This window comes from Panthera leo, chromosome A3, assembly GCF_018350215.1.
Source record: "Panthera leo isolate Ple1 chromosome A3, P.leo_Ple1_pat1.1, whole genome shotgun sequence".
Classification (NCBI taxonomy): Eukaryota; Metazoa; Chordata; class Mammalia; order Carnivora; family Felidae; genus Panthera; species Panthera leo.
In genome coordinates this window covers 110,080,530-110,105,755 of record NC_056681.1, presented here as the reverse complement: position 1 = coordinate 110,105,755, position 25,226 = coordinate 110,080,530, and the positions used below count along the sequence as shown (strand labels likewise).

Here is a 25,226-nt window from a genome sequence, read left to right as displayed (position 1 = left end):
TATTGTAAGAATAACGAAGTATAAAAAAAAATATGGCACTTTAGTAAAAGATACTTACTTTGACAATTGTGAAATACAAGGGTGATTATTATGTGGAATTTTCAGTCAGTATTTTGAGTTAAATCCCTGCTCCCCCCCCCCCCTTTCTTTTTCCATTTCAATGCCTCCTCGGGGTAGGTTCAGACCGCCCAAGGACAAAGCTTTACCTTAGCTCTGACCTTGGAAATGTCTTGCTAGGTTGGATCATGGAAAGAATGAGAACAGTTCAATGAAAATTCATGCTCTGACCGGTCAAATGTTATTACAGATCTCTGGGCCACCAGCACCTACACAAGCGGCCAAAACAGCCCCCGCGCGGATCCAGGTAAGAACCTGAACTCACCTTTCCAGGTACTGATGGAAGTTAAGCGTGTTTACATGAGCTTTGTCATTCCAGATCCTTGCCATTTGATTTAGATTTGGACAGAGGGCATTAAACCAGTGATGCCAACAGGAGATACTGCTCAGGGGCCCAGCTTGTGAAGAAACTTGAAAGGAATGCAAAGCTTTCACCCATGGCTGTTCCCTCGAGGCACTTTTGTGCAGGTTATGATGGAAATTCCTAAGGATTCAGTAACTAGGCTCTTGTAAACCTGAAAAGGGATACTCTCTGGGGTTTATGCTTGAGGAACTAGGGTAAAAGAAAGAGAAAATTTTGTGGCTTTGTCTAGGGAAGGGCAGAGCCGATCTTGCTGGGGTAATTCTATGATAGGAGAATAGAAGCCCATTCTCTCTCCTCCAGGAATTCTGTGACTTATGACACTCCCAGCAACCCTTTGTTCACGTCTGTGTGGATCCCTTAAAGTTTGGCCCAAGCCCTGGGATGGCAGAGGGACGAGGCAAGTAATTCTCTTCTCTGTGATGCCCTGGAGGCCTGCAGAGATTAGAAAGGAAAATCCAGCAGGGCCGGGTGCTTTCTACAAACTGTGCTCAGGGCCTGGGCCACAAGCTGATCCACTTGATACAGGGACACAAAGCCTTTTGCAGCCACAGGGCACTGCCATGTGGGGCCTGGGTCTCCCAAGGAAAAGAGTCCAGGTTTTACTCTTGCTGGGGGATACCAGTCTGTCCTCCGCATGTTAAAAGATTCCTAGAGACTGTAGGTTCTGTTTTGCTTTGATACTGGATCAGAGCAGGGGCTCCATGTGGTCCCCCATCTAGTTGCTGCCCAACTGTACCTTTGCCAAAGCACACGCTGTTGTCCTGGACAAAGGGTTTTAAGAATCAGATCTCTGGGCAAGGCAAGGATTCCAAGGCCATCCTAGCCTTCAGTAGGCCCCCGGGACCCTTCAGGCAGCCAGGCACGGGGCACTCCCGTACCCTGTCCCCTTGGCTAGGATCTCTGCCTCCTCCACCACCCCCAGAAGGAGAACCAAGCTCAGCTGGCTTGGCTGACCTCCAAGGAAGACCTGAACTGGGGGCACTTATACCAGGGGGCAAATTAAGGGAGGAGAGCAGACTGCTGGTTGCACCTGAATCAGCTGATGCCGTGTGATCCCATCAGGTATCCAAAGTTGGGATTCTCCCAGAGCTGCTTTCCAGAAGCCTGCTGGAGCACAGGTCAGCCCGGGTAAGCTGCCCGCTGCTCACCAGCTGTGCTCCAGCACCCTTGCAAATACCTTACTCCCCATGCACTGGCTGTTGGCCCCCGCAGCTCATCCTGCCACATGGTCAGAGTTTGTGGGCATGCCAAGGTGTTTTACCTTCTAGAAAACGTCTCTTTGCTTTGTCTGTTCTTGGCGTGTCAAAGAGAAAAATCTCCAGCCGTGCAGACATCCAGTAGCACTCGTGGGTTGGGTCTGCTTGAGAGGCCCCCACCTGGGTGGCCTATGCCCCCACCTTGCACACCCCAGGACCCGCCTCTGGGATTGATTGAGCTCACATACACCACAAATCAGACACGGCTCAGGGGGTGGTTGGTAATGAGGCATATTACCTGATCTCCAAGCTCCTACTTTTGACTCCCAAGAACCCAAGGTTACTTTCAGTGATTGACCCCATTCTCTTTTTCTAATGCTACCTCTCTAGTTCTCTAGCTCTGAGCCCTCATTCCTTTCCCTTTCTCTTTCATGCTCCCAGCCATTATGCTTGATCTTCCTAAACTTTCCAGATGCTCCCAGCTGCCTTTGTATCCTCAAATCCTACCCATTTCTGCATCTCCTTCCCTCCCCGTCATCCCTAGAACTTTGCTCTGAGCCTCCCACCCACCCCCAGAGAGCCCTGGCCTCGGAGTGTCTCCTAGCCCACGGGCACCCAGGCCTCACCGGTCCCGCAGCCTCGTTAGGGCTCCTGCCTGTGGGCAGAAGCCACTCGCACACCGTGAGCAAAGGCAGGTCAGAACATTTGGGGCTCTTAGATACCCTCTGTCAGGCTCTCACCTCAGAGGTAATCAGGCCTATCAGGCAAGTTGCCCAGTTCTTCAGCTAGAAAATCACTGAGACATGGAATTGGGATGAATTGCATAAACTGCCTCCGGTCTGATTCCCCACCGAATATGCCAGAGAAAGGCTTTTGCCCCACGTCAGATACCTTTGAGTGAGCGGTCAGGAGGGGTCCCAGCCCCCTCACTGTTAGACGTAACTATCTAGAACTTAGGCCCATTGATCCTAATTTGGCTAAACTAGTGTGTCTCAGAGTGAAGCCTGAGGACCCTGCTCATGGGGATCCTGGGATGTCCTCCCTGCGCCCACCGCACAACTGAGTGAGGCCAGACTTTCTTCTCGTCCTTCAACCGAAACAACATGTCCCAACAGACTGAGCAACAGATATCAGATTCCCACAGTCTTCTGTTATGCCAGGCATTGAAGAAATTTGTCACCCTTGTCACTGAATTATTTTGGAAAATAGCTATTTCTCGTGTTAAAAAAAAAAAAGCGTATTAAATGGTGAAATAGTTAACATTCTGTTTCAAATGACCGAGCATTTTGATTTTTAGTAGGATAACACACAAACAAGAACCCCTTGGGGTCTTCGATCATTTTTTTTAACATTTATTTATTTATTTATTTATTGAGAAACAGAGAGAGAGACACAGAGCACGAGAGGTGGAGGGGCAGAGAGAAAGGGAGACACAGGCTCCAGGCTCCGAGCTGTCAGCAGAGAGCCCAACGCAGGGCTTGAACTCATGAACCGTGAGATCATGAGCTGAGCCAAAGCTGGATGCTTAACTGTCTGAGCCACCCAGGCACCCCTTCAGTCATTTTTAAGAGTATGAATTTGAGAGCCTTTCAAATATACAAAAGGAGCCTTCACATCCACCTTACGTCTCATCTTTTCTAGGATAAATTTCTCCAGTTCCTCCCACAGGTCTTTCTGTGACCTGGCAGATTGTGACCACAGTCCTCGAAGGACTCACACAGAGCACTCAGACCAGAACACGATGCCACCCACGAGGGGTGTGTGCCAGGGCACTGCCTCTCGCTGCCTAAATATTCTGCTTCCATCATGGCAATAACTCAGTAACTCAAGTCACCAGGGTGTTTTTCTCTTGCACTTCTACAGAAGCAGGTCACATCAGTCCTGTCTTTGTGCCATTGAGTCTTTGAACCCAACTTAGAATATCATGCTTATCGCTGTGAAATTCCTCAGTTTTGTCTCTTGCCATCTTCCTGAATCTTAATTCTGTCATTTAGTGTATTAACTATCCTTCCGACTTTTCTGTCATCCGCATAATTGATTAATGTGCCACCTGCCTCTTTTCTCATCACTGATACAAATCTATACCACATGGGACCAAATCTCAGAGCCCCACTAAATACCTGTGTTTAAGGCCACCCACTAACAGACGCGGACAGCTATACATGGACCTCATGAGATTGTCGGTGGCCTCAGTAGTTCATCCTCTCCTCCACAGGACGCCAGACTTGAAACCCACCTCCCACCATGCCTTCTGCCCAACGTCCCCAATTTAAGCCACCACCCCCACTGCAGAGGAACTGTTCTTTAATTAAAAGAAAGTCTATTTCCTGAGCATGCTAGATGTCAGACACTGTGCTTTGCATTAGGACTACAAAGACAACTAAGATATTTTCAGGTTCTGGAATTCTGCCTCCACAGGTAGAAGGCCCCACACCCCGGTCCTTCAGAGTCATCCGTAAGGCCACTGCCGCCTCTGGCCTCCACTGCCAGTCCCTGCCCCTCCTTCCAGCACCCTCTGAGTGGGGGCAGGAGCCACCTTGCTAGCATGGCCAGCTGTATTTCCAGGGGAAGGAGGGTGCTTCTGATGATTTCAGTTAGAACTCGGTGACTTTGCCTCAGAACCATTCTGCTTCTGCTGTCCAGCTTCAGGCTACATGTTCAACCCAATAGGCTTCACCTGCCTGGAAACCCAACCATGGAATTAATGTTGTCTGCGCGCGAAAAGGCTGCCAGGTCCCAAACCAATACCCCACACCAAGCTGGGAGGGCAACCCGTCTGTAAACCCAGCATTGTGGATGTGTCGGTGACAGATCAAGTGCCTAGAACCTTGGACTGTCCTCAGCCTGCTCTGATAGCCCTTGTGCTCTCGCTGGCCCAGCCAGCGGCTCTGCGAGTGCCTGCCGTTTCACTACAGCAAGAGGGAGCTGTCCACGGGGACCGTGCGGCTCCAGGCAGGGAGCCGGGCCAAGGGAAGGAGGGTACGGGGGTGCCCCAGCTCCGGAGGCCTGCTGCCTCTCAGACCGCCACCTCCTAACACTCACACTCCAGGGGATTCTCTGGGGAGAACCCGGTGGGGGGGCGAAGGGCCAACTGTGCTTCTGCCCCATAAAACTTTACAGCCCTAAGGGCCGTGTCTTACAGCTCCCGCTTGGGTCCTGTGCTTGTCACCTCCAGATGTGCAGGGAACGGAAGCTGTCACCAGTGCAGAGGTCATCACCAGGGTCTCAGAGCAGGGATAATGGGGGTCCCCCACATTTAGCGTGAGTCACGGGGAGTGTGCCAGGTAGTGTGTCCTTCAGTGGCGTAAGATGACCCTGAGATGCCAGCGTGACAGTGGCTTCTCACGTGTGATGAACAGGGGGTGATTAAGTGCAGGCTCTGGAGCCTGAGCTTGAAGTTCAGCTCGACCTCTCCCTGTGCCTCAGCTTCCTCACCTGTAACGTGAGGTCGCAGCCGTAACCCAGCTCACGGGGCCGTTGTGACTTAAACTTGCAAAGGGCTTGGCCAGTGCCTGCCGCCAAGCGCGCTCTCAGTAAACGTTAACGGATCTACATTTTTTCCACGGAAATCCTTCAGAGCCAGTTCTTCTCTTAGACGCTGACTATATCTATGAGATGACCAAGCGAGTATCGTCCCAAAAAATAAGTCCTTGTTTTTTAAGACTGGCTTACTCTTTGCGATGTGATTTTGTACACAGTAACCTCTGTGGGAAGCAGGTCAAGGCAGGTGTTCATGACCTCAGCTTTACACAGGAGAAAACTTGAGGTCAGAGAAGGTAGGCAAGTCCCCCAAACCCCCGGCCAAGGTTGGGTAGACAGAGGATGGGTCTTCCAGTGCCTTTTATCCTCACATCACCTGGTTACTCTTCAACACCAGAATGTCAGTGTTCTCACAGACTTCCTTCCCATCACCACCAAGTCCAAAAAACACCAAGTCTCAGCTGTCCAAATATTTTTCAGCCTCCGGCTTTTGGATAAGTGATTTGGTTCATGCTTGTCCCAAACAAATATAAGTGGCACCAACAGAAAGACAGGCTCCCAGGGCAGGAGGAAGGGCTTGGTTCCCTGCTGTCAGGGAACTGTTTCTCTCTTGCTAAAGTATGCCCAGAATTCTAATTCGTTGTAGCAGTCAAGGGTGCTGAAAGCCTTGGGCAAAAACTGAGATGCTACCAGACTCGTTCTTCAAGGAAAGGGTGAAGTGCGTGTGTTTACCAGTAGGTGGCAATAGAGAAATGAGGCGAGCCGACCGTTTAAACTTCTAAGTCATAAATATTTGAACAGGGAGATCATCTCACCCAACCTGCTAATGTGATTCGCAGAGAAATTAAGGTTCACAGAGGGTAGGAGACTCGTTTAAGGTGTACGCCTGGTTAATGGCTGAGCCAGATTAAATTCAGTTCTCACCACTAAATCAGAATGTACACAAACGCAGATGGCCTTTCAAAATAGCCGGGCACCTTCATCCTATGAAGGAAAACATCACTTCTTTTGGGTGTGTTACTCATTTCGGCCTGCCGCAAAGCTGATGGGCTGATTACGCTTTCTGAGCTGGGGAGGTGGGGGCAGAAGGAAGGGACAGAGGAAGAGAAACAGCTATTTTGGTGTCCTTATGAGGCTTCATAACACGTTTGTGCTGCCTCTGAGCCCCTCCTGGCCATGATTCTCCAAGAGACGTCAGGGACTATTGGGTAAGAATCCCCCTCCCTTCCCGACCACCCTTTCCACCTTATCAACCCCAGTTTGTAGTGGGGCATTAAACATTTTACTGCACATAGAAATGCCCGGTGAGTCTGCTTTATTCTGCATGAGGCACACAATGAGCAGCCGAGCCCCAGGAAATGAGTGGACTGCCCACTCCCTGACGGGGCCAGATTTGTTCTGTGTGGTTCTAAGGAAGAGAACATAAAATAGATGGGTGAGTCAAATGTACCTGAAATGATATTGGGTATATGCTGGGCGCTTAGTAAGTGTGGATGGAGGGATGGATTAAGATTTCCAATCAATACGATGAAAAATTTTCTAACAGTCTCAATGGTCCGAGAAGAAATGTACTGTCTTGGTTGGGTATGTCATGAGTTCCCTGTCTCTGGCGGTATCCAAGCACCAGCCATCCACTCACTTGGTAGTGATGTTGTGGAAGCATGCTGGGGAGGTTGGTCTGGATTGGACGAGCTTTTAGGTCCCCTTGAATCCCGGGATTTTTACAGTCCATGATTCTTGGTGCACAGTAAAAGAAAGGAAAGGGCAAAGATGTGTTTGTCTTTGGTTTTCAGAGCTTCCCAGGAGAAAAAACGCTGTAGGTTTTAGGTGGTCTCCTCCTAACGTCTGGTCCCGTGTTCTTTTATTGAACTCTCTGCCACAAGTGGAAAATGTTATCATCCGGGCAGTTCACTTGAAAGTTTCTGCTGGTTTCACCTAAATAACAAGTTTGCTTCTTTTTAATTTTGAAAATCAGGGGAAATGGACTTGTGGAAACCTGGATCGGTCCTTTTAGATGCAGGTAATTATACAGCCCAACCTCCTGGCCACGACTAGATGGAGACATAGGATTACAGAATCACGAGAGTCTGATAATCCAGCTGGTGGCACAGAGGCCACTGTTGTCCAGCAGATAACGAAAGGGAAGTGAGAGTCATGAAGACCCGAATGTACAAGGGAGTGAGTTCCTCACCCCAAAATTAGGTTTAGAGGCTCACTCCATCTCGAAGCACACTCTGACTTCCTTCTATTGCCCTGTCCTTCTTTGCAAAGTGGTATTCAGCTTGGCCCGTGACATGAATGAGTGTTGCTCGCTGTTTACTGTTTACTGAATTAAGGGTCTGAAACTCCAACAGCAAACACAGCCTTCTGGCTCTCGGTCTGAGGGTAGATTTTACTGGTAGGGAACGACGGGGTGGAGGAGAGGCCTCTGGCCTCACGTTTCTTCCCCCCTCCCTCCAACCTGGAGCCTTGGACAGTTTCCCTGAGAGGCTCCTGGCTGAGAAATGCCGTTAGACACCCAAAGCGAATTTTCAAAATGATGTGAGGAAGTGGGATGAGCAGACTGACCTTTCATGGAAAGATGAAATCATGTGCTTGGCAAATTGGAAAAACTAACAAGCCTGGAGAAAGCTCACCACAGCCAAGAGCAGAGCCCCCCGCACTTCCCTCCTCTGACAGAGCCTCTGGGAGGGCACCCCACACTCCAGGCATGCTGAAAATAGGAAGACCAACTTCCCAGGCCATCTTATTGATGGTCTTTATTCCCTTAAATGATACATGTGTGAACTTGGCTTCCATGTAAATGGCTCTAAAGCAAATTCCCAAGGCTGAAATTCAACACACACACACACACACACACACTAAAAGGACAAAACCCTTTTGTAGCTTCCCCTCTAATCTCAGCCTGTGGAGGGGAGGGGTTGCGTTCTAGACCCTCTCACTTGTTGGAGTTGCTGGTATCTTATCTCCCGCCCTGCAGCTTACATCTGCCCCCCACCCCCCCGTTAGACTGGCCATGTGTCTCACCCATCTTTGTGCATTGACTCAGTCACCAAATGTTGACCGAGGACCTATGGTGATAGGCACCATGAAGGTTTATACGATGGGTAAGACACATGCCCTGACCTTGAGATTTTCAGAGTTTTACAGAGGGATAATTCACACTGGCAAAGTGCTTACTGCTTGCAGGTAAGGAAACTAAGGCTCAGACAGACTCAGTTAACAGGCAGTAGGGAACAGAACTCAAGTCTTCTGACTTCAGACCCCTGAGCACCCATAAGCTGCCATGTCTTTTGTAGCCTGTCAGTAATTCAGTCTTCTCTCTCAAGGTGGGGGTGGTGTGGAGAAGAACACAGTCAGCCTGTAGCCAAGCCCCTCGCCCTGCAGCTGGGTGTGAATATCCATTATGTCCCCATCCCTGGGGTAAGGCCAGATGCTTCCTGTTCTTGTAAGTCACCAAAAGTTTTACTGCTCTTTCCAGGATTTGTTCCAAAAGAAGAATTAAGCACACAAGCTTTGGAGCCGCTATCTCAGGGAGATCCAAGTAAGTTAACTGACAACTAGAAACCCATAGTGGCCGTGACATCCAATCTGCTTCCCTCTCTCCCCGCTTACTCCCACCCAAACCCACCTCTTTCCCACCCTGGATCTATTGATCTCCTCTCTTCTGTCACTTTGTTCTAAGGGGAAAGGGAAGCTTATGGAGGATTTAAACTGTGTACACGAAGGGGAGAGGATCGGATTTTTTAAACATCACTATGGCAACAGGGTGGGATGGAAAAGGGAGACAAAGGAGGGGGGTAGAGGAGGAGACTGGCTTGCCAGCAGGGCCAGGGGCTTACTGGGCATGAGGGCAGACAGAGCTCCAAGCTGGAACTGGAAATGGAGAGAAACAGGAAACAGAGAGGAAGAATCTAGAGGCTTGGAGGGGGAGGTATGAGAGAGGAAGCAGCTGGGATAATGGTACTGCCATGAGGTCCACAGGGGTAGGGCAGGGAGATGGTTTTTGTCTTCCATCTTCTGAAAGACATTCGGTCCAGTAGGTGCCTGACTCCCCAGATATGACTTGAGAAGGAGGAGCCCCCTGGGAATTCAGAGTTGGAAGATGATGAGCTGGGGTTTAAAACCAAGGTCATGAGAACAGGAAAGGTGACCTAGGGAAACCAGAGGGCTTAATCGTGAAGAACTTCCGGGGTGCCTGAGAGCCTTAGTCAGTTAAGCATACGACTCTCGAGTTCGGCTCCAGTCATGATCTCATGGTTTGCAAGATTGAGCCCTGTGTTGGGCTCTGTGCTGACACAGTGGAGCCTGCTTGGAATTCTCTCTCTTTCTCTCTCTCTCTCTGCCCCTCCCCCACTCTCTCTCAAAATAAATAAATACATTTTTAAAAAGTGAAAAAACTTGAAGAACTTCAGCACTAAATAGGTGGAGAAGCCACCTGAGGATACCAGACAGGAGGGATCCAGGCGGGGTTGGGGGGAAAAGAGGAAAACCGAGATGCAGGTGAGTGCTACAGGCCCAAGGGAGCACCCGCAGATTCCCCTAGAAAGTCGCTGCAAGTCAGCTACCAGGGGGCTGTGAGTCCCAACCCAGCTGTGTGTGAGAATCACCTGAAGACTCAAGATGTCCAGTTCCTGCTCATACCTACTGAATCCCACTCACCCTAGATCTTGCTACTCAGTGTATGGTCTGGCCACATCAGCATCACCTGGAGGCCTGGTAGGAGGGCAGAATCCCACGCTCTACCCCAGACCTACTGAGTCAAGTGATTTCTTTGCACATCAAACCTTAAGAAGCACAGCCCGGAGAGATTCCCAGGCATTCTTATTTGTTGAAGCTGCATAAGCGACTCTGATATATATCCAGGGTTAAGAAGCACTGGCCTAATGTATGAGACAACACAAAGCATTAATCTATAAAAATTGTATCATGTTGGAGAAAACCAAAGCAATTAAGAAAATTGGTAGATTGATTCCCGTAGACACTGTATCTTACCTTTTCTTCCTCGTCTTCCAACCTCTGCCCTCTGTGACCGTAATAAATTGTTCATGCTGGACATTTAGTAACTCAGTTCTGTCCTATAGTAGAGATGCCATTTTCATATCGGCATGTTTTCCTCTCAGTACGAGAAAGCCGCTGTGTCTCAGTGAGCACATGCGCAGAGCTGAAAGCCAGATCATTAAAGCATTCTGGGCAATGGGGAGCACAGGTGATTCCAGTGTCAGCCATCAGGTAGTAGTAAAGAGACCTAAGCAAATAGAGAGCATCTCAACTTCTTTAAAGCCTAGCTATGAAGTGAACACTTGAATCCTGAACGAGGTTCAAGTTGTAAGAAATGAGAAAAAATTGTCCATGAAGAAGAGGCTCATTGCTTTATTTAAGCTCCACACCCAACATGGGACTTGAACTCATGACCCTGAGATCAAGAGTCAAAGTTCTACAAACGGAGCCAGCCACGCCCCCCGTGGGCTTTATTTATTTAAAAAGAAAAAACCGCCTTCGGAGTGCCTGGGTGGCTCAGTCGGTTAAGCGTCCAATTTCGGCTCAGGTCATGACCTCCCGGTTCCTGAGTTCAAGCCCTGCATCAGGCTCCTTGCTGTCTTCGAGGAGCCTACTTAGGATCCTCTGTGTCCCTCCCAGGCTCAAAAATAAACATTCTTTTAAAAGAAAGAAAGTCACTTCGGGGACTTATTCTAATTAAGTTATTAAAAAAAAGAGTTTTCATTTTAAAAGGCATATTGAACTAATCTACTGACATCTAGAAGAAAAAGCCCTGTTCAGGAGTGCTTCTCAAACTTTAATGTGCACACAGGTCACCTGGAGTTCTTGCTGAAACGGGGATCTGATTCTGTAGATCTGGGTGGAGCCTGGGAGTCCTCATTTCTAGCAAACCACAGGTGCCTGCCTGGTGAGCGGCAAGCCCTGAAGAACACCACTGCCACCTGCTGGCAACAATTCTCATTGCAAGCTCGGACATAGGAAAGAATGGGCTGGCCCTGTGTGGGGTACATCAGTAGCCCTAGAACTGTTCTGCTTCTCTTCTGCTTTTTCCCAGGCTTCTGTGACATCTTTAAGCTTCACTTCTTGATTTTCTTTGATTCCTGTAATCTTCATCTCAAGGATCATGCTTGGGTATAGGCAGTTTAGGGGCAGCAAAGGACAAGGGAAGCCAGCAGAAAAAGAAGAGTTGGCCAGCACTGAATGTCCAGGCAGACAGGAAGTAAAAGTTTGCAAGATCCACTAATGAGCCAAGGCACTGATTCCAGATGGAGCAGAGTCAGCCAGGTCCAGAGAGGTCGCTGTCATCGCCTACTTCTCCCCTCGCTTTCATTGCCATGCACCAGTGCAAGATAATGAAGCACGTTCTCAGATATAACTTTTTTCCCTTAATCTGCCAATTCCGTAGTATCACTCTTTAATAAATATTTCTCATCACATCTGCTTAAAACTGTGTCAATTAATGTCCATTTCTTGTTCTCATTATATATATATACACACATATATGTGTGTGTGTGTATATATATATATATATTTTTTTGATTGATTGATAGGTAGATAGATATCCCTCCCTGCCCACCGACCTCCTTCTGGGGAAGGGAAGACCCCAGTCGCATGGAAGCAATACAACATGCATTGGAGAGAAGAGAAGGCTGAGAGTGGCCTCATGGGCGATCCTATGGCAGCTTAAAGAAATCCAGGCTGTTCAGGCAGCTGTGACCACCAAGCACAAAGGGCATCACTGGTCCTTGTGTCCTCATGGATGCTCCAGCCCAGAAATTCCCAATTTTACTGTCCCCCTCTCTTTTTCTCCACGTGGAACTGTGCTTTGAAATATTTTTGTCTCCCAAATTGCAGTTGTTAAACAATTCATGCCCCACTTTTTTAAATGTTTCTTTATTTTTGAGAGAGAAAGAGAGCGCTAGCAGGGGAGGGGCAGAGAGAGAGACACACACACAGAATCCGAAGCAGGCTCCAGGCTCTGAGATGTCAGTGCAAAGCCTGACGTGGGGCTTGAACCCACAAACCATGAGATCGTGACCTGAGCTGAAGTCAGACGTTTAACCAGCTAAGCCAGCCAGGCACCCCTCCCCGTCTTTGTTTCTGTTTTTTTTTTTTTTTATTGATCAAAGGGATACATACCTCCCAATAAGAACTTCTGATCAGATTTGAATAATCAGTTTTATCATACTAAGGTGATGCAATTTCAGTCGAGAGCAAAGAAGACACTATTAGCCTATGTGGCTTTCCACCTATTTCTACAGCATTTGAGAGGCCGAGAATAGCTCTTCGCCCCCACCTCCAACATAACCTCCATATATTCATGGAAGTCCAGGGATCCTAGCCAGAAAAATGTCCCAGTCTTTATCACAACTAAAAGAAAGGGAAAAATTCAAAGACTGCTACAAACAAGTACTGATAGATGTAGATAATTCTATGGTTAATTCTATGGTTGCCTTACCCAGGGACATGACGAGAAGATTGGTATTAATTTCTCATTCTACCATTCCTGCCCTCCCCTCCAGACTGGCCTTGCTGATTTTTTCTTGCCTTTATAAAGACCCAACACATAATTCTACAAAATTAAGATGAGAGTTAGAGAGCACAAGCTCCTGAGACTCAGGCTTCGTGAATTCTACATCTAGGGGTCTGAACCTATGTGGTCTGAGCCGAGGAAACCATCCTCAGGATTTCCCCAAACTTGAATGGGAGGTCATTGCTCCTGAAGTCTATCAGTGTGGCTGGGGCAGAGAATTCTAAAACATTTACAGAAATAAGTACTAGTCCAAGTGTCCCGGACCTTGGGGCCCAGTGAAAATCTGTCAGGAATATAAATAAGTGAATATACTCTGCATCTTGCCACTTCTTTTTATTTTCTTTTCATTGGATTCTCGGGTGGGGGTGGGGGGTGGGGGGAGGGGTCTGGTGGGAAAGAGGGAGGGGGAGAATGCCCAGGTTAATGCAATGAGAGATCATCAGAATAACAGACCCCTTTTCCATTCCTCAGATTGCAAAATTGACTTGGCATTTGTAATTGACGGGAGCTCAAGCATTGGCAAACGTCGGTTCCGAATCCAAAAGCAGTTCCTGGCTGATGTTGCCCAAGCTCTTGACATTGGCCCTGCCGGTCCACTGATGGGCATCGTTCAGTATGGGTAAGTGCTGTGAAACCAAGTGGCGTCGCATACTTAATCTTGTGCCACAAATAATACCAACGCATCCTAGAGCATAAATTCATGTCTTCCCTAAATACAAATGTAAGTGAAAGAAACTGAAGCAATTCAGGTGCCATTTAAGAAATCTGATTCTTCCAGAAGGGAAGCACGGGTTAATGAACATTTGGAAGTAAATGGCATTTGCACTTCCGATTGGTAGAGAGGATATTTATCTGGGAATGAGGAGAGCTGGAATCCAGTGTTCGCTCTGCCCACAAGCACGTGGCCTCAGGCTAGGCCTTCGCCTCTCTCTCGTCCTCAGTTTTGTCATCTGTAGATGAGGAAGGTGGACCGTACCATGTGCTCACTCCTGCACACCGACAGGTAAGATGCCCAGAAGATATGGTGCTCTAGGTTGACCTTCCTCTTTTCTCCATATGACCTTAGGCCTCTGCACTGGTACCAGAAGAGCTCACCAGGCAATGGGGAAGAATGGGCGGGGAGGGGAGTGGTCTCTGTCAGTCAGCTGAGCACCAGGTGCCTGTCCCCATTCCGTTCTATTATTTTAGCTGGGGTAGAAATCGAGCATTCATACTGACATCCAATCTCAACCCCTTTCGCTTCTTTGGGATAATAAGCCCATCTTATTTCATTATAATACGAGAAACCTACTTCTCCCTGAAGCAGATATACAGATATTGACAGGTAATAAGCAAACGATCAGAAGAGCAAACAAGCACAAATCTCAAATAATAGATGGACTTTTGACCAGAAACCATTAAGGGCAGGATAGTTATCTCCCTTTCCACAAAGGACTCTCAGACACAAGATGACCCCTTCTTCCCCGCAGACCCACAGCTTAACCTTAGCAGCGGAAACTAACACAGACCTCTGTGCCTGTAGCTCAGAAGCTTCAGTCAACGACTTAATTTCTCTGCACCTAAAAAGTAAAAACATGTGTACCTGACAACCAGAGGGTCTCCAGATCCTTTGGAATTCCCCAAGGATCTCCAGGAGCTGTATTTTAATCAAGGCTGTTATCTCAAAGACCCTAGAATATTTATTTTTCAATTGTCAAAAGAAATAATCACAAATCCTTTGTTTTCATAAATTTATAGCATTTGTACCTTTAACATTGAATTCCAATGACACGTTTAGTACTATCTTGTATTCCTCTGAAGAAAAATTAGTAGATGAGCTACCTGGCCCTTGTATATAGTCAGAGTCAAATAAATGAAAATAACCAATTGCGTCAAATGTCAACTCTCAAAGGATCTATCTTGAAGACTTTAACTTGAAATAGAAAAATGAGATTTTTTTGGTCATTGTTTTGTTTTCGAAATGTCAACCTATTTTCATTCCTACGTTACTTTTTAAAGATAGCAAACGGAGAGCAGACTTCTCTAGGGAGGAAGTGTAAGCATTTTAGTGCCAGATGTCCCCGGTCAATTTTATTGGGGGGTTCAAAGCTTGGCGCGTCATCTTGCATTAAAAATAGCTGCTTTAAAAGCTGTGTATACCAAGGGTTATAGTATAATATGAAAATAAGGTAATAAATATGTCAGGGGGAAGAAAAATGGGCGGAAGAATAGTGTTGTGTGCCAGTTGGAAGGCGGATAAACGAGCAAATGTAGCAGGGAGGGAAAACCAATTCAATAAAGGCTCCTTCCCCCCAGAAAACTATTTCCCCCCACGTTTTCCTAATGTGATCACCATTTGCAGAAGAAGAGTTACCTCCATGCTTTCCAATTTCGCTTTCTAAAAATGCCTTTGCTATTCATCTTTTTCTGTATCCTGGGTCCTTATTAATTTGGAGCACTTAAGAGAAATTGCATGTTTTCCTTCACTTTATGTACTCATAGAAGCGAATCAATCATCTGCACCTTCCTTCAGCCATAGGGTGGGCTAGAAAGCACAACGAACTGGTGACAGGATGTCTTGAATTCTGGCCTGAGCTCTGCTGTGTGACCTTAAGCAGGTGCTTTAACCTCTCCGTGTGAGTGCTGCCATCTGTGAAGTCCTGGGGGCGGACGGGATGATTTATTAGGGCGCCACCAGCCCTGACGTCCTGTGATTCAGTGACTGGCTCTGTACTCGGAAGACACCCAATAAATGAAGGTTGGGCTAACAGACTAAATGAGCCGCCTCTCCCTTCCTTCCAGCCTTGGTTCCAGTTAGGTGGCGTAGTCAGTAATGACATGATGTGTTGCACGGAGGTGATGCGTCCTTCAGTGGAATGTGGGGAACACAATAAATTGGAGGGCGGTATAAGAAGTGTGTGTGAGGTGGAAGGGAAATCCGTGTGCCCAGCTGAAATTGCTTCTGATTTCAGCCCCCTGGCTTCCTTCCTGAGGGGGCTCCCTTCAATCCTTTCTTTACCAAAAGGTCTTAGTGCATCTAGAAGGAGGGAGTGGGGCAGGAAAGGGGAGGAAGCAGAAGTAGAGGCAGATGTGGGGCCTGTGTTTCTGGAAGATGAAAAGCAGGAAGGGCCAGTGCTTGGCTGATTTGGTATCTGATCCCTCTCCTGGAGTCTTGGGTCCCCAGTGGATTCCAGTGCCCACCTTAGGATCACTGGGATCGCCTTGCTTTCTCAGGATCACAGAGCCTTGGGGCCATAGAAAGTCCCGCATATTATAGAGAGGAAATGAGGCTCTACAGGAAGTGCCCAGCCTACCAACAATGAGCACTCTGAGGAGAGGTGTGGTCTGGGAAGAAGTTGGCCAGGCAGGAGTCCCTGAAATCTGGAAACTCTGCTCATACGTGCCAGGCTCAGAAGATTCCTTCCCCGCGTTTCCTTAGGAGGGCTGCGTCAGAATTTAGACTTTCACGTCTAGATTTAGACTTTTAAATTTAGAATTTAAGAGACTCATACTATTAACAGGAAACAAAAGGCAAATATGAGATAAAAATACCGGAAGTATTAAAAATGATCTGATTTACAGGATGCAGTGCTCATTCCGAATCCTGATTCCCAAGCATCCTACACAAAGATCTTTTTGGGTGCAAGAAACAGAAAATCAGTCTAGGTAGCCCAAGGGAAGGGGGGTTGATGTCACGGGACTGACAAGTGGTTGGTCCTTCCCTCTTTGCCTCTCTGCATCTCTCTGTCCCCTCGATTCCCCATTCAGCCGAGCAGCGGGCTCGCGGTCTCTGCTCCTCCGCACCTTCACCTTGCACTTCCTGGGCTTCTGCTCCTGATCCAGACCAGGGGAGGCCTCAACCACTGTGGTACCAGCATGCTCCCACGTCCCCCCTCCCTGCACATGAAGAAGCCTCTAACCCCCAACCGCACCAGCCTTCCGGCAACCACAGAGTTCATTCCCCAATCATCACACACCTGCTGTAAGAGAGGCGGTGCTGCCCTCAGAGAGGTTGAGTGACTTGCCCAAGAGCACACAGCTAAATGCATGACCACTGGGGAGAGGGCAGGTATTAAATCTTGGGTTAATCCCTACAATGTCAACCAAAATTGACTTCAAAGCAAAGATTTTGCTCATCTGCCAAGAAATCTTCTGATGATTGAAGCTTTCCACCAAGCTGAAGACTGAAACGCTGTGCTTGAGCAAAAAGCCCAGGACCAAGCCCTTGTTTTGCAGCTGAGCTCTGGTTTAGAAGTGCACAGCCAACAGGCTCGTGACTGCACTTAATACCAACAGGCACACAGAAGGGCTAAACGCAAGGACAGCCGGAGCAAGTGGCTAGTAGGTGAACTCGAGCCGGCAGAACGAAGGAAACCAACACACTGGTGTTTTCACTGCAGCCTGGATCCGCGTGTGCCTCGTGTCCCCCGACCTTCGACGTGATTTTGTTTTAGCCCCCAGTTTCGTTACAAATGGAACAGAATTGCACCTGTGCTTCTGAACTCTGTAATCAACCCTAGGATATCAACATTCGAAAACAGTTACAGAACAAAGCCACATGTTGGCTTTTCTTCATTTCAAAATGAAATAAGACTTTTCTCTGCTCATTGCTCTGTACCAGTCGTCCAGTATGGTAGAAAGAGGGCTGTACTTTCTTACCCTTCTTACCTATCAGCCCTGGACTGAAGACCCTCAGTCGTACACTCAGCGGCTCCCCTCCCTCCTTCCCTCCCTCCCCTCCCCCCCCCCCCCCCCCCCCCCCGCAAAGAAAGGATGCCCAGAGACTCCTGTGGATCAGCTGAGCCCCCGTGCACGGGACAGTCAGAGCAGAGGGAAGAACCAGTGTCAGGCCTGGTGTGGCAGGCAGAACAGTGGCCCCCAAACTCGTCCACATCCAAATCCCTGGAACCTATAATTATGTTACCTCACAGGGCAAAAGGGACTTTGCAGATGTGATTAAAGTTAAGGACCCTGAGATGGGGAGATTATCCTGGATTATCCAGTGCCCCAATCTAATCACATGAGGCCTTAAAGCAGAGAATCTTCCCCAGCTGTTATCAGTCAGAGGAACATATGCCTATGGAAAGATGGTCAGAGGTGTGAGTGTTGACTTTGAAGATGGAGGAAAGGGGCCACGAGTAAGGAATGCAAGTGGCCTCTAGAAGATAGAAAAGACAAAGAGATGGACCCACCCCACCCCTGCCCCCAAGCCTCCGGAAGGGAACGCAGCCCTGCCAGGGAGACCCGTGTCAGACTTCTGACCTCCAGAACCGTAAGCTACTGAGCGTTTAAGCCCCTAGGTTTATAGCCATTTGTTACAGCGGAAAGAGAAAACGAATATGCCTGGCAAGGAGGACCATTCTGTCACATTCTCTTGAGTCTGCAGCAAAGGAGGAGTGGGCAGGGCTGGAGCACGAGACATGGCTCCAGGGGGCTCAGAGCAAGAAGCTGCGGCCCAGGCCCCGACTGCACGCTAGTGTCACCTAGGAGGCTTCACAGATGCCGCTGCCCAGGTCCCATTCCAGACTCAGTAAGTCAGAATCTGGTAAAAACCCAGAAGCTGATATTTTAGTCTGTAATTTCAGTCTGTTGTTGAGAGAGTCAGGCACAGCTCGGCTTCCCAGGAGCAGCAGAACTCAGATCTCTCCCATGCCCACCCCATTCTCCTCGTGCCCTAGTCTATATTGCCTTTACAGAAACCAACGGGGCCCCCGAGCAGCCTCTCCAAGGGCCTAATGCAACTTGGAAAGACTGCCTCTGTCTTCCTCACAGGACCCTTCTCACAGGATCACAGGTGAGCCTGTGTGCCACACTCCTCAGGGACACAGTCTCAAAGCTGAATGAGCTATGAATAAAATCTACACAAAGAACCCTATGCTTTTTCTATTCCTCACCATTCAGTTCTCCCAGAGGTACAGATAAAACACAGAGTGCACTTGACTTCTACCACTTCCCTTTCAGCGGTCCCCCTTCAGCCCCCACCGCACGTTGGCTGGGTTTATCCCAGGGCCCCCCCTGAGATCATTCTCCCTACATCCCTAGATCCCTAGATCATTCTGCTAGAGAAGCAGATGGCCACCCCCATGCAATTAGAACCACTTGGGGAGCTTTTGAAAATCCCAATTCCCCGACCAAACCTCAGATCGATTAAATCAGAATTTCTGAGTGTGGGACCCAGGCATCATTGATTTTTAGAGCTCCCCAGGTGATTATATTGTGCAACCAGAGAGCTCAGGCACAGATAGCCCCACAGGCTTGTGCTGTCATCTGGTGAATCCTCTCCCAGCTCTGTGCCTACAGAGCTGCCTCCGCTCCGTCCTCCTCCTCCTTTTCTCTGCCTTTCTCATGCTTCCTCTAGACTCCTCAGCTGTTCTCCTCCCTTCCCCTTATCACTGGCAGCCCACTGCTGATTTTCTTGATGGCGCAGCATCCTCTAAGACATTGCTTCTCAACACGGGATCCACAGTATCATCTGGGAGAAAGGCAGAACCTCAGACCTCACTCTAGACCTATAGAATCAGACAGGATCCCCAGGAGATCGGGTGCACGTCTGAGCCCAGGGGGTGCCAACAAGTGTGTCTGTTGCCAAGACATTCCACGTTGTAGTGCTTCTAAGCCCTGTGATGTGGTCACAGACGAGCCAGCCTGAAAGTCCGTTGGTTCCAGAGTGACTCTCAGATCAGCAGATTGCATATCTGCTTTTCCCCCATAAGGAAGAGGTACTCAGGTCAATTCTCCACTTTTTGGTGGGTGGATTGAATTTGTTGTCATTAATGACAAAAAAACACTCATCTAAAGACAAAATTTGATTCTGAGACCCTGCTTCCCATCTCTGATCCTCGGAAGTGTAAGGCCAGTGTCCTTTCAGAAGGGGCTAGTTGTACAAAGTTCCTCAGCAGATTGGCCCAGGCCACCGGGTGGACCATAGCTCTCGGTCCTTTGAGGGGATGGGGGCAAAATCATTTCTGTTCTGAGCCAGGTAATGCACTAAAGGAACAAGTTTGCCACCCAATCTGCAGCCACCAGCATGTCCTTGGGTGGCCAGGGTCACCCTAGAACATCCTCCTGATTTCACATGGTACATCTCAGTGACTAAGCCCATGAATCATCACATTTTAGCATTAGTAACCTTAAGGTGATGCCTTGTTGGAGGAACGCGTTTTGAAAGGTTCTTGCTATATGATCAGTTAATATGTCTCTACTGGCGTAAAAATTCATTTGAGGGGCTCACGCAGTGTGACTGAAAGTATTATGGGGGTAAAGCAGTAGCCTCTGGGACTAGAACTGCATGGACCTTAGGACTGAAAGGGCTTCAGACCCCAGGCCTTCCCAAACTTTCCTAAGGATAGGATTCGCCTGGATCCCTAGTTTAAAACAAACAAACAAATAAAAATTCCCACTTCCAGCCCAGATCTACTGAATTGAGTTTCTGCCAGCAGGAGATCTGGTACCTATGTAGTTTAACAAGTGCCTCAGGTGAGTTGCACCAGCAGGAAAGCTGGAAACACTGATATCCATCCCAATTCCCTACCCCCTGGTCCCATGCCTTCCTAGGAATTGATCACCTGGGGCCATTTCTGACAGGTATTCTTTTTTCTTAAACATTCACAGACTCATCATTTCCTGTCACATAAATTATTCCTTTCCATGCACAAATTCTGGCTCCCTATAATTTCTCGTCATTAGCTTCTTTTCCAAACAGAACAATTTGTTATTTTCTCCTTGAGCTATAAACCTTTTTTTATTTTCTTCTCTTATTTTCAAAGGAAAGCTTTGAAATCGCTGAGGGAAAAAAAATTGTTTTCCTTTAATGAGATCTTGTAATAAAATTACTTAGATGGAAATGTAGTGGCATACCTCTTTGAACTTTTTAACTAGTCTGTCTCTGAAAAGTAACCTGGCTCGGGTGTCAGGCCACCAGCCCGTATATCCTGAAAAAGGATACATACACCCATGTGTTCTAGTACCAAGAGCTGCTACAGTTTGCAGATTTAAGACTTATCGCTCATCCCTCTGATTTAATTACATTTCAATTTAATAAAGATTTATTGAATGTTTACCATGAACTAAGCTCTATGCCATTTGTAGGAGATGCTAATGTAAAATTCTTCTAAGTGGTTTGATTACATTTGCCTATAAGTCTCTTGATGGATGGCTCAGTTGCTTTGCTCCTAATCATAATTTTAGCATTTGGAGAGTTTCAGAGGTCCTCTGATCCAAACTTTCAATCTGCTAAAAATAAATCAATAAATGTGATAGAGATTGTGTTCTTCAGGACTTCACCATCTAGTAAGGGAGGCAATATTTTTAAAAGAAATAACATTAAATAAAATTAAAAGCATCCATTCACTGGGTATGTGAATAGCTCATCTGTCTGCCTCTGTAGATGGATTCATCCACCTCTATGGTATCATAAAGGAAGAGAAGGATCAGTGTGGAGCCCAGAAGCAGAGTGTTCAACTCCACCAGGGATGATCTGAGAGAGGAAAGGTCATTTGAGCTTTCTTCCTTTCATTTATTTATTCCACAATCACCTATTATCACTTGTATGCTAAGCACTAGGGATAGGAAATACCGGGACATAGCGCCTGTTCTCAAATAGGTAACAGTCGATCTTCCTGACTTGTGGCTTCCATATTTGACAGCAAACTCTCATGGTACTTTTACAGTCATCTGCAGACTAGCACAGCATAGGGGTGGGATTTGAGTTGCTTGACACACATCCCCAGCCCAGGTCAAACAAGGCAATGTTGTGCCTTGTTTCAGCCGCCATGCTATAAACAAGTCTCCTTGTCACAATCTATCTAGTGCCACAGTCTTCATATTTTTGTGCTTGTCATTGGTTATGTTCACTATTTTAAATGCCCCCCAAATGTGGTGCTGAAAATGCTATCTGGGGTTCAAAGCACAGGAAGGCTGTGATGCACTTACCGAGACGCTACAACTGTTTGATAAGTTTCCTTCAGGCATGCGTGACAGTGCGTTGGTCATGAGCTCAATGTTAATGAACCAATAATTCAGTACTTTCAGAAAAAGAAAGAGGAACGTCGCTGATATGCGTGTGCTTCTGCTCTGGAAAGTTCTAAAGTAATATCTATAATGTCTGATGAAGCTATGAAAAAGATGGAAAAGTAGCTGAACTTATGAATTCATGAAGTGAAGACTGATTTGCAAAAAAAAAAAAAAAAAAAAAAAATGGTGGACAGCATTGTGAGGCTAAAAGCCAAAGAAATTTATGGTAACATTACTCAGGGTCAGGAAACCGTTAAACCCTTCTCAGCTGGTGTTTTATTAGACAGAAATATTGCATGTAATTAATTATTTGTAAGAAACATATATTAAATTAGGTGTCTTCCAACAGAAACGTACATAAAACAAGTTTATATATCGATCTGCTGATGAAAATGTGACCAGAGGCCCACAGGAACCTAAGCCAGTATTTCCCCTAGGAGCAAGGGCTCAGTATTTGCTAATGTGATGCTCACAGCAACTTTATAGAACGTAGCTACTGCAAATAAGGAGACTTGGCTGTATATGTAGAATGGGAAAGAGACAGGTAATCGATTGCTCTGCGAAGTGATGAATATCAAGACAGCTTCCTGAGCAGCATTCCAGGGAATGCTGTGGACGAGACTAAGTGACTAGGTTCTACATTTAAATACATTTTTTTCTGGAAAAACTTTCAAAAGAAAATTTTATATTTTTGCTTTTTAAGTTATGTGTGTATGAGGAATACTTTATGATTAGCTATGATTTCTACACGATCATCTCACATACGCAGGAAATCCTGTAGAGGGAGAAAATCTAGCCCACAAATCAGTTTCAAATGTAATTAAAATTTGGTGAGTTTAAAATTGTACAACTGTGGAAGTGTAAGTTGTGTTATGTTTGGTAGACAATTTACATACTTACCATTGACAATATCCATTTTGCAATTTTTAATTTTATAGCCCATAATATTTTGTTTTGGTTCAACTCGTATTTTATTTTTTAGGCCTTGAGAAAGTTCCTAGTCCTTGGTAACCAAGGGAAGATCAAGACTGGGAACTCTGAAGCTTATGCAGCTCAAGGGTCCTGTGAAGAAAAAGAACACAAAATTACAAATACAAAATTAGGCCCCTTGGAAGAAGCATTATTAGCTCCCAGGTTAATTTGCCTCTGATCAGCATGTATAGCCTATTGAATAAAAGGTCCTCTGCAGAGAGGTGCCTGGGTGGCTCAGTCGGTTAAACATCCAGTTCTTGATCTCAGCTCAGGTCTTGATCTTGGAGTCATGAGTTCAAGCCCCACATTGGCCTCCACACTGGGTGTGAAGCCTGCTTAAAAAAAAAAAAAAAGGTCCTCTTCAGAGGCCACCCTGGGTACAGGAAGACCAGGTAGGAAATTCTAGCAGTAGTTCAAGAAAGGAAAGATCAAAGTACAAACATGAGGATGGAAAGGAAGGGAGAGATACAAGAGGTATTTATGAGGTTGGTCTGATAGGAAATGTCATTTGATGAAGGAGGTGTCAGAACATGTCCAGCATGTTTTCTGCTGAGATGACAATGAGTCAGAAGAGGGAACACAGAAGGGGATATGAGTGGTTGGATGGAGCAGATTTAGAAGATAAATGACTTCAGTTTTGGAAATATCAAACCTGAGGTGGCTGTGGACCGCCCCCAGGCACCACACAGTGCATTCTGGACAGAGATGGATGGAAGTCATTTTATGTCTATCTGGGGCTCAAGACAGAGCACCCACCAGTGTGTGCCAGACAGCTGTTGGCATGTGAATGGTCTCTGAACCCCTAGTGACTGAAGTTGATGAACTCTCCCAGGGAAGTGCATAAAATGAGGAGGGAGATGTGAAGGAGATACACTCTGGGCAACACCATCATTTAGAGGTAGAGATGCACAGAAAAAGAGGAAATGTTTGTTTCTTCAATACTGTTCATTGAGAACCTGCAGGGACTAAATACTGTGTATGGTGTTGAGTTAGAGGAGAGCAGAGTCAGGTATGGGGAGGTTGTCAGCACCGGGCAGGGTGACAGGGAGCTAGAGGTAGAGGGTGAGCACAATTTGGGTTTTCCAGATGAGGGAGTTAATGAGCAAAGTCACAAAGCTCAAAAACCAGGAAACAGTGAGCAGCTCTTTCCAACTGGGATATAGGTTATCCTGAGACAGAGACAGAGAGCATGATATGAACATTGTACATTGGCATTAAATTATGGATGGGCTTTTGAAAGCCAAAATATGAAGTTTAACCATGGGAGCCTCTGATGATTTTTGAGCAGAGGAATTTTACTCTCAGAGCTGAACATGAGGAAGAGGTTTTTAGAAGATGTGCATACAATTGGCTTTGCACAGACCAAATAGAAACTCTTATAATAGACGCAGCAAGAAGCAGGGTGCCTGAACTCAGAGGGTCACTGCAGACATATGGAGGAGGGATGAAAGCAAGTGATGGTGTATAGAGGAACTTGAAGGGTTTTACCGATTGGACTCACAGGCCCTATGATGAGCAAATAGCGATGGGAGTCCAGGTTTTGAGTCTTGATGGCCAGGAGGCAAGTTCAGCATTCACTGACATTGATCTGCAAAGCATATAAGCCCAAAAACCCTTGAGCCAGGAGGGAGAGAGAAATCTAACCATGGAAACCATAGAGCTCTTTCTCTGTGTGATACCTCCTCCCCATCCCGCACAGGGCTTGTGTTACTGCAGCCCATTTGTGAGGACCCACACCATACTTAGGTTGAGAGTAAGGTCGGGCTCGGCTAAAATGCCCACATTTCCCCATTCTGCAGTTTGCTTTGTTGTTGTTTGTTCTTGTTGAATCCTAAACTAGAACTTGGTTTTCACCTGGTGGCATTTCTCTGGTTGGGTTTGGCCCCAACACTCACGTCACTGAGCTGCTTTTAAGCCTCCCTCATCTTCCCTGAATGGAGCCTGTCCTGCCTCTCACCGAGACAAGCATGCCTTCTGGGCACTTTGGTTTGGTCTGAGAACCAGCCCATGTCCCTCATGTTTACTAATAAAATGGAGGACAGAGGGTCACACTGCCAGTCTCCCAAGAGTTCTCCTCCGACATAGATCACCTTGAGATACCTAGAAAAGTGGGAATCATGGGCAGAGTAGGGGAGGGAAGCAGGGAGAGAGACAGAAGATGTCTCCTCTCAGTCCTAGGGAACTGGCTTCCTGGTGACCACACTGCCAGGTCTCCTAGAGGACTTGCTAAGAATCCACTGTAAGTCCCCTTGGAATTCCCGCCTAAACCCGCCTAAACCGCCTAAAGCTGCTTCTCCTGGGACCTACTCCAGGTGCTTGTGGAAAGGCTGCTTTTTAAAGTCTTCTCCTGGAACGTCTGGGTGGCTCAGTTAGTTAGGCCCCTGACTCTGGGTTTCAGCTCAGGTCATGATCTCACAGTTTCGTGAGTTCGAGCTCTGCGTAGGGCTCCACGCTATTAGTGCTTGGGATTCTCTGCCCCCCTCTCTTTCTGCCCCTTCCCCACTTGCACTGGCCCTCTCTCTCAAAATAAATAAATAAACAGAAAAAAGTCTTCTCCCTCCCCTTGAAGGCT

The 25,226-nt window shown here is 47.1% G+C and overlaps 1 protein-coding gene across 3 annotated transcripts in view; it reads left to right on the top strand.

The window, feature by feature from the left end:
• Positions 1–25,226, top strand: part of VIT (vitrin) — a 109,464-nt gene that overhangs the window by 66,188 nt on the left and 18,050 nt on the right. For 2 of the 3 annotated variants that reach the window (XM_042933261.1, XM_042933260.1), the window contains exons 8-11: positions 308–364; positions 7,133–7,177; positions 8,639–8,701; positions 13,163–13,310. In XM_042933261.1, coding sequence (XP_042789195.1) covers positions 308–364; positions 7,133–7,177; positions 8,639–8,701; positions 13,163–13,310 — 313 coding nt within the window. The remainder of the gene's footprint in view (positions 1–307; positions 365–7,132; positions 7,178–8,638; positions 8,702–13,162; positions 13,311–25,226) is intronic. The other variant, XM_042933262.1, reaches the window with a different exon arrangement.